Source organism: Procambarus clarkii, chromosome 30, assembly GCF_040958095.1.
Source record: "Procambarus clarkii isolate CNS0578487 chromosome 30, FALCON_Pclarkii_2.0, whole genome shotgun sequence".
In the NCBI taxonomy this organism is placed as follows: Eukaryota; Metazoa; Arthropoda; class Malacostraca; order Decapoda; family Cambaridae; genus Procambarus; species Procambarus clarkii.
This window is the reverse complement of record NC_091179.1, coordinates 27,265,729-27,283,443: the sequence shown is the minus strand read 5'-3', so window position 1 is coordinate 27,283,443 and position 17,715 is coordinate 27,265,729. Positions and strand designations below refer to the sequence as shown.

Sequence of the window (17,715 nt, the reverse complement as noted above, 5' to 3'; positions counted from 1 at the left end):
TTATATCCATTCTATAATATGGCGACCAAAACTGAACTGCATAATCTAAATGGGGCCTAACTAGAGCAAGATATAGCTTGAGAACCACACCAGGTGTCTTGTTACTAACGCTGCGATTAATAAATCCAAGTGTCCGGTTTGCCTTATTACGAACATTTATGCATTGATCCTTTTGTTTTAAATTCTTACTAATCATAACTCCCAGATCCCTTTCGCAATCCGACTTCGCAATCACAACACCATCTAGCTCGTATCTTGTAACTCTATCATCATTACCTAACCTCAGAACTTTACATTTATCAGCATTAAACTGCATCTGCCAATCCTTTGACCATTTCAAAACCCTATCTAGATCAACTTGAAGTGATAGTGAGTCCTCCTCCGAATTAATTTCCCTACCGATTTTCGTATCATCGGCAAATTTGCAAATGTTGCTACTCAAACCTGAATCTAAATCATTTATATATATTATAAACAACAGAGTTCCCAGGACAGAGCCTTGAGGCACTCCACTTACAACATTTTCCCACTCTGACTTGATTCCATTTATACTAACTCTCTGTTTCCTTTGGTATAGCCATGCCCTAATCCAGCTTAATATAGCACCCCCAATACCATGAGACTATTTTTTTAATCAGTCTTTCATGTGGCACTGTATCAAAAGCTTTGCTAAAGTCAAGGTATACAACATCGCAATCCTTACCACTATCAACTGCCTCAACAATGCTAGAATAAAAAGATAACAAATTTGTTAAACATGAACGGCCATTTATAAAACCATGTTGCGACTCAATTATTAATTTATGTTTTTCAAGATGAAGACGAATTTTATTTGCTATTATAGATTCGAGTAACTTTCCCACAATAGACGTTAGGCTAATTGGTCGATAGTTAGACGCAAGTGATCTATCTCCTTTCTTAAAAACTGGTATCACATTAGCAACTTTCCAAAACTCTGGCACTCTGCCTGACTCTATTGATTTATTAAATATGGTTGACAGTGGGTCACAAAGCTCCTCTTTGCATTCTTTAAGCACCCTAGCAAACACTTCATCCGGCCCTGGGGATTTGTTTGGTTTGAGTTTTACTATTTGTTTAAGAACATCCTCCCTGGTAACTGCTAAACTCGTCAACCTGTCCTCGTCCCCACCCACATAGACTTGTTCGGCTGAAGGCATATTGTTAAGTTCCTCTTTAGTAAATACAGATACAAAATATTTATTAAAAATACTACTCATCTCTTCATCACTATCTGTTATTTGACCTGTCTCAGTTTTTAATGGACCTATCCTTTCCCTAGTCTTAGTACGATATAACTGAAAAAACCCTTTAGGATTTGTCTTTGCTTGCCCTGCTATGCGAACTTCATAGTTTCTTTTTGCTTTCCTTATCTCTTTTTTAACATTTCTAACCAGTTGTACGAATTCCTGTTCTAAAGTGACCTCCCCATTTTTAATCCTTTTGTACCAAGCTCTCTTTTTACCTATAAGGTTCTTCAAATTCTTTGTTATCCACTTTGGGTCATTAGTATACGATCTATTCAATTTGTATGGTATACTACGTTCCTGTGCTTTGTTTAGAATATTCTTAAATAAGTTATATATTGAATCCACATCGAAATCCCCATTTAAGTCACCTATCGCTGGGTTCATGTCTCGCTCCAAGACCGGCCCACACCCCATACCCAAGCCTTTCCAATCAATTTGACCCAAAAAATTTCTTAGGCTATTAAAATCAGCTTTTCGAAAATCTGGCACTTTAACAGAATTTTCTCCTACTGGTCTATTCCATTCTATGCTAAATCTGATTTCTTTGTGATCACTGCTCCCTAGCTCACTCCCTATTTCGATGTCATTAATTTGCGTTTCCCTGTTAGTTAACACTAAATCTAAAATATTATTTTCCCGTGTTGGTTCCTTAATGTGTTGCGTAAGAAAGCAATCGTCAATTAATTCTAGAAAATCTTCTGCTTCACTATTCCCTGTTTTGTTCAACCAGTTTATTCCGCTAAAATTAAAGTCACCCATGACATAAATACTGTTAGATCTAGATGCTCTAGATATTTCATCCCATAGATGCTTTGCTTCCATTCTGTCTAAATTTGGTGGCCTATATATTACTCCTATTATAATATTATTAGCTTTTTCGTTTAATTCAATCCAAATAGTTTCTGTGTGTGGCTCTGTTTTGATTCCCTCTTTGAGACTACATTTCAAATTGTCCCTAACATATATGGCTACTCCACCTCCTCGTCTAATATATCTATCTGTGTGAAATAGTTTAAATCCATATATTTGATATTCAGCTAATAGTTCTCAATTTTCTACATTCATCCACGTTTCGGTAAGTGCAATAATATCTATTTTTTCTGTGCAGACAAGAGCATTTAATTCGTTAATTTTATTTCTTAGACTTCTACTGTTAGTGTAATATACCCTAAGTGAATTGTTATTTTGCGGACCTTCTCTTTCCCTGATCGTTTTGCCAATTCCTTTCTCCCACAAACACATACTTTTATTACCTCCTTCCTCCAAATCAATTCCCATACCTCTATCTACTAACAGTTTAAACCCAAACAAACACCTCTAACCACTTCTTCTAGCGAGTTCGCAACAGCAACAACCCCAGCTCTCGATAGATGCACCCCATCACGAGCATACATTTCATTTCTTCCATAGAAGTGTTCCCAGTTGTCTATGAAAGATATTGCATTTGATTTGCAATATCTTTCCAGCCGGCAATTGACACCAAGTGCCCTCGATATCCATTCATTTCCCACTCCCTTTCTTGGAAGAATGCCACATATGATCGGGATTCCTCCCTTGCTCCTAACTAACTCTATGGCTGTTTTATACCTCTGAATCAGTTCCTCACTCCTGACTCGACCAACATCATTTCCTCCCACGCTAATGCAAATAATGGGATTGTTCCCATTACCAGCCATAATATCATTCATGTTGTTTATAATATCACCAATGCCAGCTCCGGGATAGCAAACCCTTAACCTGTTCCCCCTATCTCTAGCACAAAACGTTCTATCCAAATACCTTATCTGGGAATCTCCCACAACTAATGTTTGCTTAGGTACTTCCTTTACTTTCTGAGGGGCCTGCGCTTCCTTTCTCTTCGTTGCTTTCCCTTTTGCGCGATCCACAGTCTCTCCACAGCACTCGTCCTCCAAAACGTCAAATGAATTTGAAGTTGCTATGGCGTTTGAAGGCGGCTTTATCAAAGTCTTCTTAAGGCCCCTGTCTTTCGCAACTCTCCAAGACGAGGTCCCTTTACTGCTGGTCTCCTCCTTCGTTACTTCTCGTTGTTTTTTAAGCTGACGCACCTCCTCCCGCAGAGAGTCCAACTCTGTCCTCAGGGCTCCCACTAGAGTCACCAGGTCCTTCACTACAACTTCCATATTGCTATGATAATATAAAGCCTGCCCTCCCCCCCCCCCCCTTTCATTGTTCCATCAATGGAATGGGACGAACAACGAAAGGCCCGACACCCCTTTACGAGAAGCCAACTGACGAGCAGAGCGATCACCGCGTCGACAAGTTACTGTCATCTCCGAAGGCAGCGTACGCTCCGAAACTGGCACCACTGGCCTACTACATTGGGAGGAACCCTGAGCCCTGGCACGACCCTTCCAGGAAGACTCACCGTGGTATTCCCGGAGAACCAACGAGTCCAACATGGGATGACAACTAGAAGAGGCCGCTTGCAGACACTGCGCCACCGCAGACCCTGCAAACAGCAAAGGGCAAAAAGCAGGTATGTCAGCATGCCTGCTGGCATGTGAGACGAGAAGCAAAGAACAGACTGCCTCCTGCAGGTTCGGTGCAAACAACTTCAACAGAGCAGCCGACGCCCACACCGCCGACACCAGTGCACCAGACGTAGGATCGGCCCCAAGCACCTTCACATCTTTCTAAAGCCAGTCAGAAGACAGATCGAGAAGGGGGGGAAAAGAAATGCAAGACCGAAGCCAAATAACCACGGGCATACAAGTCCTCAGCTACCAGGGCTGCCGAAAGGAAGGGAACCTGCACATGAAGCTGAACAAGGCTGACATCCCAAGGAAGGAGAGGGGTGAACACACACATGGAAGCACTCAAACTTGTCCCCCTAGGTAAACCTGTACAACAGTAAGGACCTCTCACCACTCAAGCATGCAGGACTGACATAACGTATGCCATGCCCCCCAACGAAAAGATAGGACAGTCTGCCAACCAGGACGACTCCGGAACTTCGTAACAAACCCAGTAAGGAAAAGAACCGAATTAAAAAAAGAGGCAGGATCCATTATCGAGGCATAATCTGGGTCATGAAGGAGGTAAGCCGCAAGGCCTCCTGCATCTCATGCAGCAGATTGCGAGAGACTGAAAACCTCTGAAAAGAAGAGCCCAAAATGCCCTGAGGTACCTGGAACCAAACCCGGAGATGAGTAGACATCATATCAAACTCGTATAAGGAGGGGGGGGATAAGAAAAAAAATACTCCCTACAACAAGCTCCGCTAAGAGGGTACCAAAACCCAGGTGGGGTCAAACGGGGTCCAAGTCCCCCAGGTCAACTCCACCTCGGGAACCTCCACATCAGGACCCAGGGCCGAGTCGTCCTCAAAACCCCCTGCCTTAAAAAGAAATGGCAGAAGCCTCTGGAAAAGCTGAACCGAATGGGGCTCACTGGTCAGACCCAGAAGCACTGGCTGGAGGAACGGGCTCGAATGTCTCCGTCATCACACCAGAAGGGGCATTCCCCCGAAACTGCCCGAGTCTCACCACCAACTAAACCCTACCCCGACTCAGAAACCCTCAGGTGCTTCGGAGCCAGAAGCAGGGGGTGGGGAGAAGCAGGATGAACAACAGAAGGGGAAGGAACTGGGGGCGCTGACGAAACCAAATTTAAAGTGACTAACACCCCTATGTCCGGGTCCCTATAACCAAAAAAAACGTAGTCTCAGGACATTCGGGGGAGCAACCAACCTAGCGCGCTGCAGCAACCTATAATGCGCATGGAGCGCCGAAGCTGCCTGCACCCTAAGTTCAATTTTAGTGGACTGAGTGATCTTGAGAACAAGCAACACCACTCGCAGGACTCTGGGTCGAAGGTGTCACCGACCCAACAGGCAGCATGACGGAGGCAAAACATGTTATTGTCACCCTGAAACAACAGACAGAGCAACCTTCGAACTCGCACGAAGCGAGATGGGACCCAGGAGATACGTCCATTTGACGATTGAGCCCCAGTTGGGTTTTCCTGGGCCCTTAGATGCTCTGCTAATTGAAGCCCAGGCAAGGTACTGCTAACTGGTGCCCCAAACTACCAAGAAAACGAATAAATGCTGAACCTCTGGGACGTATACACACACACGCGGTCCTAGTGAAGAACCACCAAGAAGACAATATATAAATAAGTGGCAGCAACACCAAGGGCAGACCTTCCACCAGGCAAAAAACAAAAGAAACCCTGTATGAGTACATTGTACCCAGGCGGAACAGAGCCAGCCACTATATCAGGTGAAGAATAGCTGCACAGTACCTCGCGCCCCTACTAGTGACGAAACTACCTCCTACCCAGAGACAAACAGGTTCATGAAACACCCCACCTGACTCCAAAGGCGGGCAATTACCGAGCAGTAAAAGGCCTCAATGGAGGTAGTCCCCCCCCCCTGCAAATTGTGGAAGATAACCCAAAGCCACAAGGGCACCTAGGGCACCTAGGGAAGGTAACCCAAGGCGCATGCAACCAGAGTACAGGTGAAAATACTTCTGGATCGCACACCATAAGAACATAAGAACAAAGGCAACTGCAGAAGGCCTGTTGGCCCAGTTCCTATTTATAACCACCCAATCCCACTCATATACATGTCCAACCCATGCTTGAAACAATCGAGGGACCCCACTTCCACAATGTTACGTGGCAATTGGTTCCACAAATCAACAACCCTGTTACTGAACCAGTATTTACCCAAGTATTTCCTAAATCTAAACTTATCCAATTTATACCCATTGTTTCGTGTTCTGTCTTGTGTTGATACTTTTAATACCCTATTAATATCCCCTTTGTTATGTCCATTCACCCACTTGTAAACCTCTATCATGTCACCCCTAACTCTTCGCCTTTCCAGTGAATGCAACTTAAGGTTTGTTAATCTTTCTTCATATGAAAGATTTCTAATTTGGGGAATTAACTTAGTCATCCTACGCTGGACACGTTCAAGTGAATTTATATCCATTCTATAATATGGCGACCAAAACTGAACTGCAAAATCTAAATGGGGCCTAACTAGAGCAAGATATAGCTTGAGAACCACACCAGGTGTCTTGTTACTAACGCTGCGATTAATAAATCCAAGTGTCCGATTCGCCTTATTACGAACATTTATGCATTGATCCTTTTGTTTTAAATTCTTACTAATCATAACTCCCAGATCCCTTTCGCAATCCGACTTCGCAATCTCAACACCATCTAGCTCGTATCTTGTAACTCTATCATCATTACCTAACCTCAGAACTTTACATTTATCAGCATTAAACTGCATCTGCCAATCCTTTGACCATTTCAAAACCCTATCTAGATCAACTTGAAGTGATCTTCAAGTGATCTTGAAGTGAACCTCCGAATTAATTTCCCTACCGATTTTCGTATCATCGGCAATTTTGCAAATGTTGCTACTCAAACCTGAATCTAAATCATTTATATATATTATAAACAACAGAGGTCCCAGGACAGAGCCTTGAGGCACTCCACTTACAACATTTTCCCCACTCCGACTTGACTCCATTTATACTAACTCTGTTTCCTTTGGTATAGCCATGCCCTAATCCAGTTTAATATAGCACCCCCAATACCATGAGCCTCTATCTTTTTAATCAGTCTTTCATGTGGCACTGTATCAAAAGCTTTGCTAAAGTCAAGGTACACAACATCACAATCCTTACCACTATCAACTGCCTCAACTATGCTAGAATAAAAAGATAACAAATTTGTTAAACATGAACGGCCATTTATAAAACCATGTTGCGACTCAATTATTAATTTATGTTTTTCAAGATGAAGACGAATTTTATTTGCTATTATAGATTCGAGTAACTTTCCCACAATAGACGTTAGGCTAATTGGTCGATAGTTAGACGCAAGTGATCTATCTCCTTTCTTAAAAACTGGTATCACATTAGCAACTTTCCAAAACTCTGGCACTTTGCCCGACTCTATTGATTTATTAAATATGGTTGACAGTGGGTCACAAAGCTCCTCTTTGCATTCTTTAAGCACCCTGGCAAACACTTCATCCGGCCCTGGGGATTTGTTTGGTTTGAGTTTTACTATTTGTTTAAGAACATCCTCCCTGGTAACTGCTAAACTCGTCAACCTGTCCTCGTCCCCACCCACATAGACTTGTTCGGCTGAAGGCATATTGTTAAGTTCCTCTTTAGTAAATACAGATACAAAATATTTATTAAAAATACTACTCATCTCTTCATTACTATCTGTTATTTGACCTGTCTCAGTTTTTAATGGACCTATCCTTTCCCTAGTCTTAGTACGATATAACTGAAAAAAAAACTTTAGGATTTAAGAACATAAGAACAAAGGTAACTGCAGAAGGCCTATTGGCCCATACGAGGCAGCTCCTATTCTATAACCACCCAATCCCACTCATATACTTGTCCAACCCGTGCTTGAAACAATCGAGGGACCCCACCTCCACAATGTTACGCGGCAATTGGTTCCACAAATCAACAACCCTGTTACTGAACCAGTATTTACCCAAGTCTTTCCTAAATCTAAACTTATCCAATTTATATCCATTGTTTCGTGTTCTGTCCTGTGTTGATACTTTTAATACCCTATTAATATCCCCCCGGTTATGTCCATTCATCCACTTGTAAACCTCTATCATGTCACCCCTAACTCTTCGCCTTTCCAGTGAATGCAACTTAAGCTTTGTTAATCTTTCTTCATATGAAAGATTTCTAATTTGGGGAATTAACTTAGTCATCCTACGCTGGACACGTTCAAGTGAATTTATATCCATTCTATAATATGGCGACCAAAACTGAACTGCATAATCTAAATGGGGCCTAACTAGAGCAAGATATAGCTTGAGAACCACACCAGGTGTCTTGTTACTAACGCTGCGATTAATAAATCCAAGTGTCCGATTTGCCTTATTACGAACATTTATGCATTGATCCTTTTGTTTTAAATTCTTACTAATCATAACTCCCAGATCCCTTTCGCAATCCGACTTCGCAATCACAACACCATCTAGCTCATAAGAACATAAGAACAAAGGCAACTGCAGAAGGCCTGTTGGCCCATACGAGGCAGCTCCTATTCTATAACCACCCAATCCCACTCATATACTTGTCCAACCCGTGCTTGAAACAATCGAGGGACCCCACCTCCACAATGTTACGCGGCAATTGGTTCCACAAATCAACAACCCTGTTACTGAACCAGTATTTACCCAAGTCTTTCCTAAATCTAAACTTATCCAATTTATACCCATTGTTTCGTGTTCTGTCCTGTGTTGATACTTTTAATACCCTATTAATATCCCCCCGGTTATGTCCATTCATCCACTTGTAAACCTCTATCATGTCACCCCTAACTCTTCGCCTTTCCAGTGAATGCAACTTAAGCTTTGTTAATCTTTCTTCATATGAAAGATTTCTAATTTGGGGAATTAACTTAGTCATCCTACGCTGGACAGGTTCAAGTGAATTTATATCCATTCTATAATATGGCGACCAAAACTGAACTGCATAATCTAAATGGGGCCTAACTAGAGCAAGATATAGCTTGAGAACCACACCAGGTGTCTTGTTACTAACGCTGCGATTAATAAATCCAAGTGTCCGATTTGCCTTATTACGAACATTTATGCATTGATCCTTTTGTTTTAAATTCTTACTAATCATAACTCCCAGATCCCTTTCGCAATCCGACTTCGCAATCACAACACCATCTAGCTCGTATCTTGTAACTCTATCATCATTACCTAACCTCAGAACTTTACATTTATCAGCATTAAACTGTATCTGCCAATCCTTTGACCATTTCAAAACCCTATCCAGATCAACCCGAAGTGATAGTGAGTCCTCCTCCGAATCAACCTCCCCACCGATTCTCGTATCATCGGCAAACTTGCAAATGCCGCCACTCAAACCCGAATCCAAATCATTTACACATACTACAAACAACAGAGGCCCCAGGACAGAGCCCTGAGGCACTCCACCCACAACACCCTCCCACCCCGACTTGATTCCACCCACACCAACTCTCTGTCTCCCCCGGCACAGCCATAAGAACATAACATAAGAACAAAGGTAACTGCAGAAGGCCTATTGGCCCATACGAGGCAGCTCCTATTCTATAACCACCCAATCCCACTCATATACTTGTCCAACCCGTGCTTGAAACAATCGAGGGACCCCACCTCCACAATGTTACGCGGCAATTGGTTCCACAAATCAACAACCCTGTTACTGAACCAGTATTTACCCAAGTCTTTCCTAAATCTAAACTTATCCAATTTATATCCATTGTTTCGTGTTCTGTCCTGTGTTGATACTTTTAATACCCTATTAATATCCCCCCGGTTATGTCCATTCATCCACTTGTAAACCTCTATCATGTCACCCCTAACTCTTCGCCTTTCCAGTGAATGCAACTTAAGCTTTGTTAATCTTTCTTCATATGAAAGATTTCTAATTTGGGGAATTAACTTAGTCATCCTACGCTGGACACGTTCAAGTGAATTTATATCCATTCTATAATATGGCGACCAAAACTGAACTGCATAATCTAAATGGGGCCTAACTAGAGCAAGATATAGCTTGAGAACCACACCAGGTGTCTTGTTACTAACGCTGCGATTAATAAATCCAAGTGTCCGATTTGCCTTATTACGAACATTTATGCATTGATCCTTTTATTTAAAATTCTTACTAATCATAACTCCCAGATCCCTTTCGCAATCCGACTTCGCAATCACAACACCATCTAGCTCATAAGAACATAAGAACATAAGAACAAAGGCAACTGCAGAAGGCCTGTTGGCCCATACGAGGCAGCTCCTATTCTATAACCACCCAATCCCACTCATATACTTGTCCAACCCGTGCTTGAAACAATCGAGGGACCCCACCTCCACAATGTTACGCGGCAATTGGTTCCACAAATCAACAACCCTGTTACTGAACCAGTATTTACCCAAGTCTTTCCTAAATCTAAACTTATCCAATTTATACCCATTGTTTCGTGTTCTGTCCTGTGTTGATACTTTTAATACCCTATTAATATCCTCCCGGTTATGTCCATTCATCCACTTGTAAACCTCTATCATGTCACCCCTAACTCTTCGCCTTTCCAGTGAATGCAACTTAAGCTTTGTTAATCTTTCTTCATATGAAAGATTTCTAATTTGGGGAATTAACTTAGTCATCCTACGCTGGACACGTTCAAGTGAATTTATATCCATTCTATAATATGGCGACCAAAACTGAACTGCATAATCTAAATGGGGCATAACTAGAGCAAGATATAGCTTGAGAACCACACCAGGTGTCTTGTTACTAACGCTGCGATTAATAAATCCAAGTGTCCGATTTGCCTTATTACGAACATTTATGCATTGATCCTTTTGTTTTAAATTCTTACTAATCATAACTCCCAGATCCCTTTCGCAATCCGACTTCGCAATCACAACACCATCTAGCTCGTATCTTGTAACTCTATCATCATTACCTAACCTCAGAACTTTACATTTATCAGCATTAAACTGTATCTGCCAATCCTTTGACCATTTCAAAACCCTATCCAGATCAACCCGAAGTGATAGTGAGTCCTCCTCCGAATCAACCTCCCCACCGATTCTCGTATCATCGGCAAACTTGCAAATGCCGCCACTCAAACCCGAATCCAAATCATTTACACATACTACAAACAACAGAGGCCCCAGGACAGAGCCCTGAGGCACTCCACCCACAACACCCTCCCACCCCGACTTGATTCCACCCACACCAACTCTCTGTCTCCCCCGGCACAGCCATAAGAACATAACATAAGAACAAAGGTAACTGCAGAAGGCCTATTGGCCCATACGAGGCAGCTCCTATTCTATAACCACCCAATCCCACTCATATACTTGTCCAACCCGTGCTTGAAACAATCGAGGGACCCCACCTCCACAATGTTACGCGGCAATTGGTTCCACAAATCAACAACCCTGTTACTGAACCAGTATTTACCCAAGTCTTTCCTAAATCTAAACTTATCCAATTTATATCCATTGTTTCGTGTTCTGTCCTGTGTTGATACTTTTAATACCCTATTAATATCCCCCCGGTTATGTCCATTCATCCACTTGTAAACCTCTATCATGTCACCCCTAACTCTTCGCCTTTCCAGTGAATGCAACTTAAGCTTTGTTTAAGCCATGCCCCAATCCAGCCCAACACAGCACCCCCAATACCATGAGACTCCATCTTTTTAATCAGTCTTTCATGTGGCACTGTATCAAAAGCTTTGCTAAAGTCAAGGTATACAACATCGCAATCCTTACCACTATCAACTGCCTCAACAACTCGTATCTTGTAACTCTATCATCATTACCTAACCTCAGAACTTTACATTTATCAGCATTAAACTGCATCTGCCAATCCTTTGACCATTTCAAAACCCTATCTAGATCAACTTGAAGTGATAGTGAGTCCTCCTCCGAATTAATTTCCCTACCGATTTTCGTATCATCGGCAAATTTGCAAATGTTGCTACTCAAACCTGAATCTAAATCATTTATATATATTATAAACAACAGAGGTCCCAGGACAGAGCCTTGAGGCACTCCACTTACAACATTTTCCCACTCTGACTTGATTCCATTTATACTAACTCTCTGTTTCCTTTGGTATAGCCATGCCCTAATCCAGCTTAATATAGCACCCCCAATACCATGAGACTATTTTTTTAATCAGTCTTTCATGTGGCACTGTATCAAAAGCTTTGCTAAAGTCAAGGTATACAACATCGCAATCCTTACCACTATCAACTGCCTCAACAATGCTAGAATAAAAAGATAACAAATTTGTTAAACATGAACGGCCATTTATAAAACCATGTTGCGACTCAATTATTAATTTATGTTTTTCAAGATGAAGACGAATTTTATTTGCTATTATAGATTCGAGTAACTTTCCCACAATAGACGTTAGGCTAATTGGTCGATAGTTAGACGCAAGTGATCTATCTCCTTTCTTAAAAACTGGTATCACATTAGCAACTTTCCAAAACTCTGGCACTCTGCCTGACTCTATTGATTTATTAAATATGGTTGACAGTGGGTCACAAAGCTCCTCTTTGCATTCTTTAAGCACCCTAGCAAACACTTCATCCGGCCCTGGGGATTTGTTTGGTTTGAGTTTTACTATTTGTTTAAGAACATCCTCCCTGGTAACTGCTAAACTCGTCAACCTGTCCTCGTCCCCACCCACATAGACTTGTTCGGCTGAAGGCATATTGTTAAGTTCCTCTTTAGTAAATACAGATACAAAATATTTATTAAAAATACTACTCATCTCTTCATCACTATCTGTTATTTGACCTGTCTCAGTTTTTAATGGACCTATCCTTTCCCTAGTCTTAGTACGATATAACTGAAAAAACCCTTTAGGATTTGTCTTTGCTTGCCCTGCTATGCGAACTTCATAGTTTCTTTTTGCTTTCCTTATCTCTTTTTTAACATTTCTAACCAGTTGTACGAATTCCTGTTCTAAAGTGACCTCCCCATTTTTAATCCTTTTGTTCCAAGCTCTCTTTTTACCTATAAGGTTCTTCAAATTCTTTGTTATCCACTTTGGGTCATTAGTATACGATCTATTCAATTTGTATGGTATACTACGTTCCTGTGCTTTGTTTAGAATATTCTTAAATAAGTTATATATTGAATCCACATCGAAATCCCCATTTAAGTCACCTATCGCTGGGTTCATGTCTCGCTCCAAGACCGGCCCACACCCCATACCCAAGCCTTTCCAATCAATTTGACCCAAAAAATTTCTTAGGCTATTAAAATCAGCTTTTCGAAAATCTGGCACTTTAACAGAATTTTCTCCTACTGGTCTATTCCATTCTATGCTAAATCTGATTTCTTTGTGATCACTGCTCCCTAGCTCACTCCCTATTTCGATGTCATTAATTTGCGTTTCCCTGTTAGTTAACACTAAATCTAAAATATTATTTTCCCGTGTTGGTTCCTTAATGTGTTGCGTAAGAAAGCAATCGTCAATTAATTCTAGAAAATCTTCTGCTTCACTATTCCCTGTTTTGTTCAACCAGTTTATTCCGCTAAAATTAAAGTCACCCATGACATAAATACTGTTAGATCTAGATGCTCTAGATATTTCATCCCATAGATGCTTTGCTTCCATTCTGTCTAAATTTGGTGGCCTATATATTACTCCTATTATAATATTATTAGCTTTTTCGTTTAATTCAATCCAAATAGTTTCTGTGTGTGGCTCTGTTTTGATTCCCTCTTTGAGACTACATTTCAAATTGTCCCTAACATATATGGCTACTCCACCTCCTCGTCTAATATATCTATCTGTGTGAAATAGTTTAAATCCATATATTTGATATTCAGCTAATAGTTCTCAATTTTCTACATTCATCCACGTTTCGGTAAGTGCAATAATATCTATTTTTTCTGTGCAGACAAGAGCATTTAATTCGTTAATTTTATTTCTTAGACTTCTACTGTTAGTGTAATATACCCTAAGTGAATTGTTATTTTGCGGACCTTCTCTTTCCCTGATCGTTTTGCCAATTCCTTTCTCCCACAAACACATACTTTTATTACCTCCTTCCTCCAAATCAATTCCCATACCTCTATCTACTAACAGTTTAAACCCAAACAAACACCTCTAACCACTTCTTCTAGCGAGTTCGCAACAGCAACAACCCCAGCTCTCGATAGATGCACCCCATCACGAGCATACATTTCATTTCTTCCATAGAAGTGTTCCCAGTTGTCTATGAAAGATATTGCATTTGATTTGCAATATCTTTCCAGCCGGCAATTGACACCAAGTGCCCTCGATATCCATTCATTTGATTTGCAATATCTTTCCAGCCGGCAATTGACACCAAGTGCCCTCGATATCCATTCATTTGATTTGCAATATCTTTCCAGCCGGCAATTGACACCAAGTGCCCTCGATATCCATTCATTTCCCACTCCCTTTCTTGGAAGAATGCCACATATGATCGGGATTCCTCCCTTGCTCCTAACTAACTCTATGGCTGTTTTATACCTCTGAATCAGTTCCTCACTCCTGACTCGACCAACATCATTTCCTCCCACGCTAATGCAAATAATGGGATTGTTCCCATTACCAGCCATAATATCATTCATGTTGTTTATAATATCACCAATGCCAGCAATGGATATAAATTGGATAAGTTTAGATTTAGGAAAGACTTGGGTAAATACTGGTTCAGTAACAGGGTTGTTGATTTGTGGAACCAATTGCCGCGTAACATTGTGGAGGTGGGGTCCCTCGATTGTTTCAAGCACGGGTTGGACAAGTATATGAGTGGGATTGGGTGGTTATAGAATAGGAGCTGCCTCGTATGGGCCAATAGGCCTTCTGCAGTTACCTTTGTTCTTATGTTCTTATGTTCTTATCTATTTTTTCAGTGCAGACAAGAGCATTTAATTCGTTAATTTTATTTCTTAGACTTCTACTGTTAGTGTAATATACCCTAAGTGAATTGTTATTTTGAGGCCCTTCTCTTTCCCTGATCATTTTGCCAATTCCTTTCTCCCACAAACACATACTTTTATTATCTCCTTCCTCCAAATCAATTCCCATACCTCTATCTACTAACAGTTTAAATCCAAACAAACACCTGTAACCACTTCTTCCAACGAGTTCGCAACAGCAACAACCCCAGCTCTCGATAGATGCACCCCATCACGAGCATACATTTCATTTCTTCCATAGAAGTGTTCCCAGTTGTCTATGAAAGATATTGCATTTGATTTGCAATATCTTTCCAGCCGGCAATTGACACCAAGTGCCCTTGACATCCATTCATTTCCCACCCCCTTTCTTGGAAGAATGCCACATATGATCGGGATTCCTCCCTTGCTCCTAACTAATTCAATGGCTGTCCTGAATCTCTGTATTAGTTCCTCACTCCTAACTCGTCCAACATCATTACCCCCTGCACTAATACAAATAATGGGTTTGTTCCCATTTCCTGTCATAATATCATTCATGTTTCCAACAATATCACCAATTCCAGCTCCCGGGTAGCAAACCCTTTATCTGTTCCCCCTATCTCTGGCACAAAACGTTGTCTAAATACCTCACCTGGGAATCTCCCACAACCAAAATTCGCTTCGATTCTCCCTTTTCCTTTCGAGCAGTTTGAGGGACCTGCGCTTTAATGCTCCTCGTTACTTTGTCTTTGCCACCTCGTTGAACAACAGGTTCAACACAGCACTCGTCTTCTAATACGTCAAATGCATTAAAAGTCCTTAGGTGTAGGCTATTAGTTATCGGTTTTGCCAAGGTCTTCTTAAGACCCCTGTCTTCTTAAGACCCCTATCATAGCCAAAGTAAGTCGCATACAAAGAAATAAATAAAAATTTCGATTTTTTTTTTTTATTATTTGCAGCAGGGTGTTGCATGCTAAAATCACTTGAGCAACACAAGGGTTAATGATCTTGGTTTAAAGACAGGTTGAAGAGTTGGCGTTGTCCACAAAAACAAAAGCCAAATCCCAGTGAGATATGGGAGCCCTGTTGCACAGAACTGGGCACCCAGTCTAATGAGGTCTGAGCTGTCTCTCTCCAGACAGAATTCTTGCATTATGTTATATTCATGCAACAAAGAATATAAAAATACATCTAAAAATAGTAGAGCAACTTAATAATGTATGTATATAGCTGACATTAAGCAAAGCATTTTATACAACATGAAAATTTATTGACTTATATCAAAAGATTTTCAAGATGAAGATAATGCATAAATTTTACTAACGGGAGACTGGAAAGTTGCCAAAGCCAAGTTTCAGGAAAATAAACACGAGGCATTATTGGCCTAGCTTCGGATGACATTTCCACCATTTCATCTACGCCATGTACGTCGTCTAGGTCTCGTTCAAATGATGAATAAGCAACTGCAATTCTTGGAAATCCTCTACGCCGCAAGGAGACAGGCATTAAAGTAGAGCGCCCTTTTAATTTCAAGGCTGGAAATAGGAACAAACCCATTATTTGTATCAGTGCCGGTGGAAATGATGTTGGACGAGTTAAGAGTGAGGAACTGTTACAGAGGTTTAAGACAGCCGTAGGATTAGTTATGAGCAAGGGAGGAATCCCGATCATTTGTGGCATTCTTCTACGAAAGGGAGTTAGAAATGAATGGTTGTCGAGGACACTGTGTCAATTGCCAACTGGACAAATATTGCAAATAAAATACAATATCATTTATAGATAACTGGGAACACTTCTATGGAAGAAATTACATGTATGCTCGGGTTGGGTGCATCTATCCAGGGCTGGGATGGCGGTTGTTGCCAACTCGTTGGAACCTGTGATAGGAGGGGTTTGTTTGGGTTTAAACTGTTGGTAGATAGTGGTATGGGAATTGATATGGAGAAAAGAAGTATTAAAAGTACGTGTTTGAGGGAGAAGCAACATAAGAACAAGGGCAACTGCAGAAGGCCTATTAGCCCATGCAAGGCAGCTCCTATTTATAACCACCCAATCCCACTCAAATGCATGTCCAGCCCATGTTTGAAACAATCGAGGGACCCCACCTCCACCATGTTACGCGGCAATTGGTTTCTCAAATCAACAACTCTGTTACCGATCCAGTATTTATCCAAGGCTTTTCTAAATCTAAACTTATCCAATTTGTACCCATTGTTTCGTGTTCAGTCTTGTGTTGCTACTTTTAATACCCTATTAATATCCCCTTTGTTATGTCCATTCATCCACTTGTAAGCCTATCTTGTCACCCCTAACTCTTCACCTTTCCAGTGAATGCAATTTAAACTTTGAACATAAGAACAAAGGCAACTGCAGAAGGCCTATTGGCCCATACGAGGCAGCCCCTATTTATAACCACCCAATCCCACTCATACTTGTCCAACCCGCGCTTGAAACAATCGAGGGACCCCACCTCCAGCACGTTACGCGGTAATTGGTGCCACAAATCAACAACCCTGTTACTGAATCAGTATTTACCCAAGTCTTTCCTAAATCTAAACTTATCCAATTTATACCCATTGTTTCGTGTTCAGTCTTGTGTTGATACTTTTAATACCCTATTAATATCCCCTTTGTTATGTCCATTCACCCACTTGTAAACCTCTATCATGTCACCCCTAACTCTTCGCCTTTCCAGTGAATGCAACTTAAACTTTGTTAATCTTTCTTCATATGAAAGATTTCTAATTTGGGGAATTAACTTAAGTCATCCTACGCTGGACACGTTCAAGTGAATTTATATCCATTCTATAATATGGCGACCAAAACTGAACTGCATAATCTAAATGGGGCCTAACTAGAGCAAGATATAGCTTGAGAACCACACCAGGTGTCTTGTTACTAACGCTTCGATTAATAAATCCCAGTGTCTTATTTGCCTTATTACGAACATTCATGCATTGATCCTTTGGTTTTAAATTCTTACTA

At 41.1% G+C, this 17,715-nt stretch overlaps 1 protein-coding gene across 2 annotated transcripts in view; it reads right to left on the bottom strand.

Moving 5' to 3' along the window:
- LOC123765536 (alpha-1-macroglobulin) overlaps positions 1–17,715 on the bottom strand; it is a 251,748-nt gene that overhangs the window by 91,963 nt on the left and 142,070 nt on the right. Inside the window, exon 15 of one of the 2 annotated variants that reach the window (XM_069334070.1) lies at positions 16,055–16,265. The exons of the other annotated variant lie outside the window; for it this stretch is intronic. Within the exon in view, the coding sequence (XP_069190171.1) occupies positions 16,055–16,265 (211 nt within the window). The remainder of the gene's footprint in view (positions 1–16,054; positions 16,266–17,715) is intronic. 2 annotated transcript variants of the gene reach the window in all.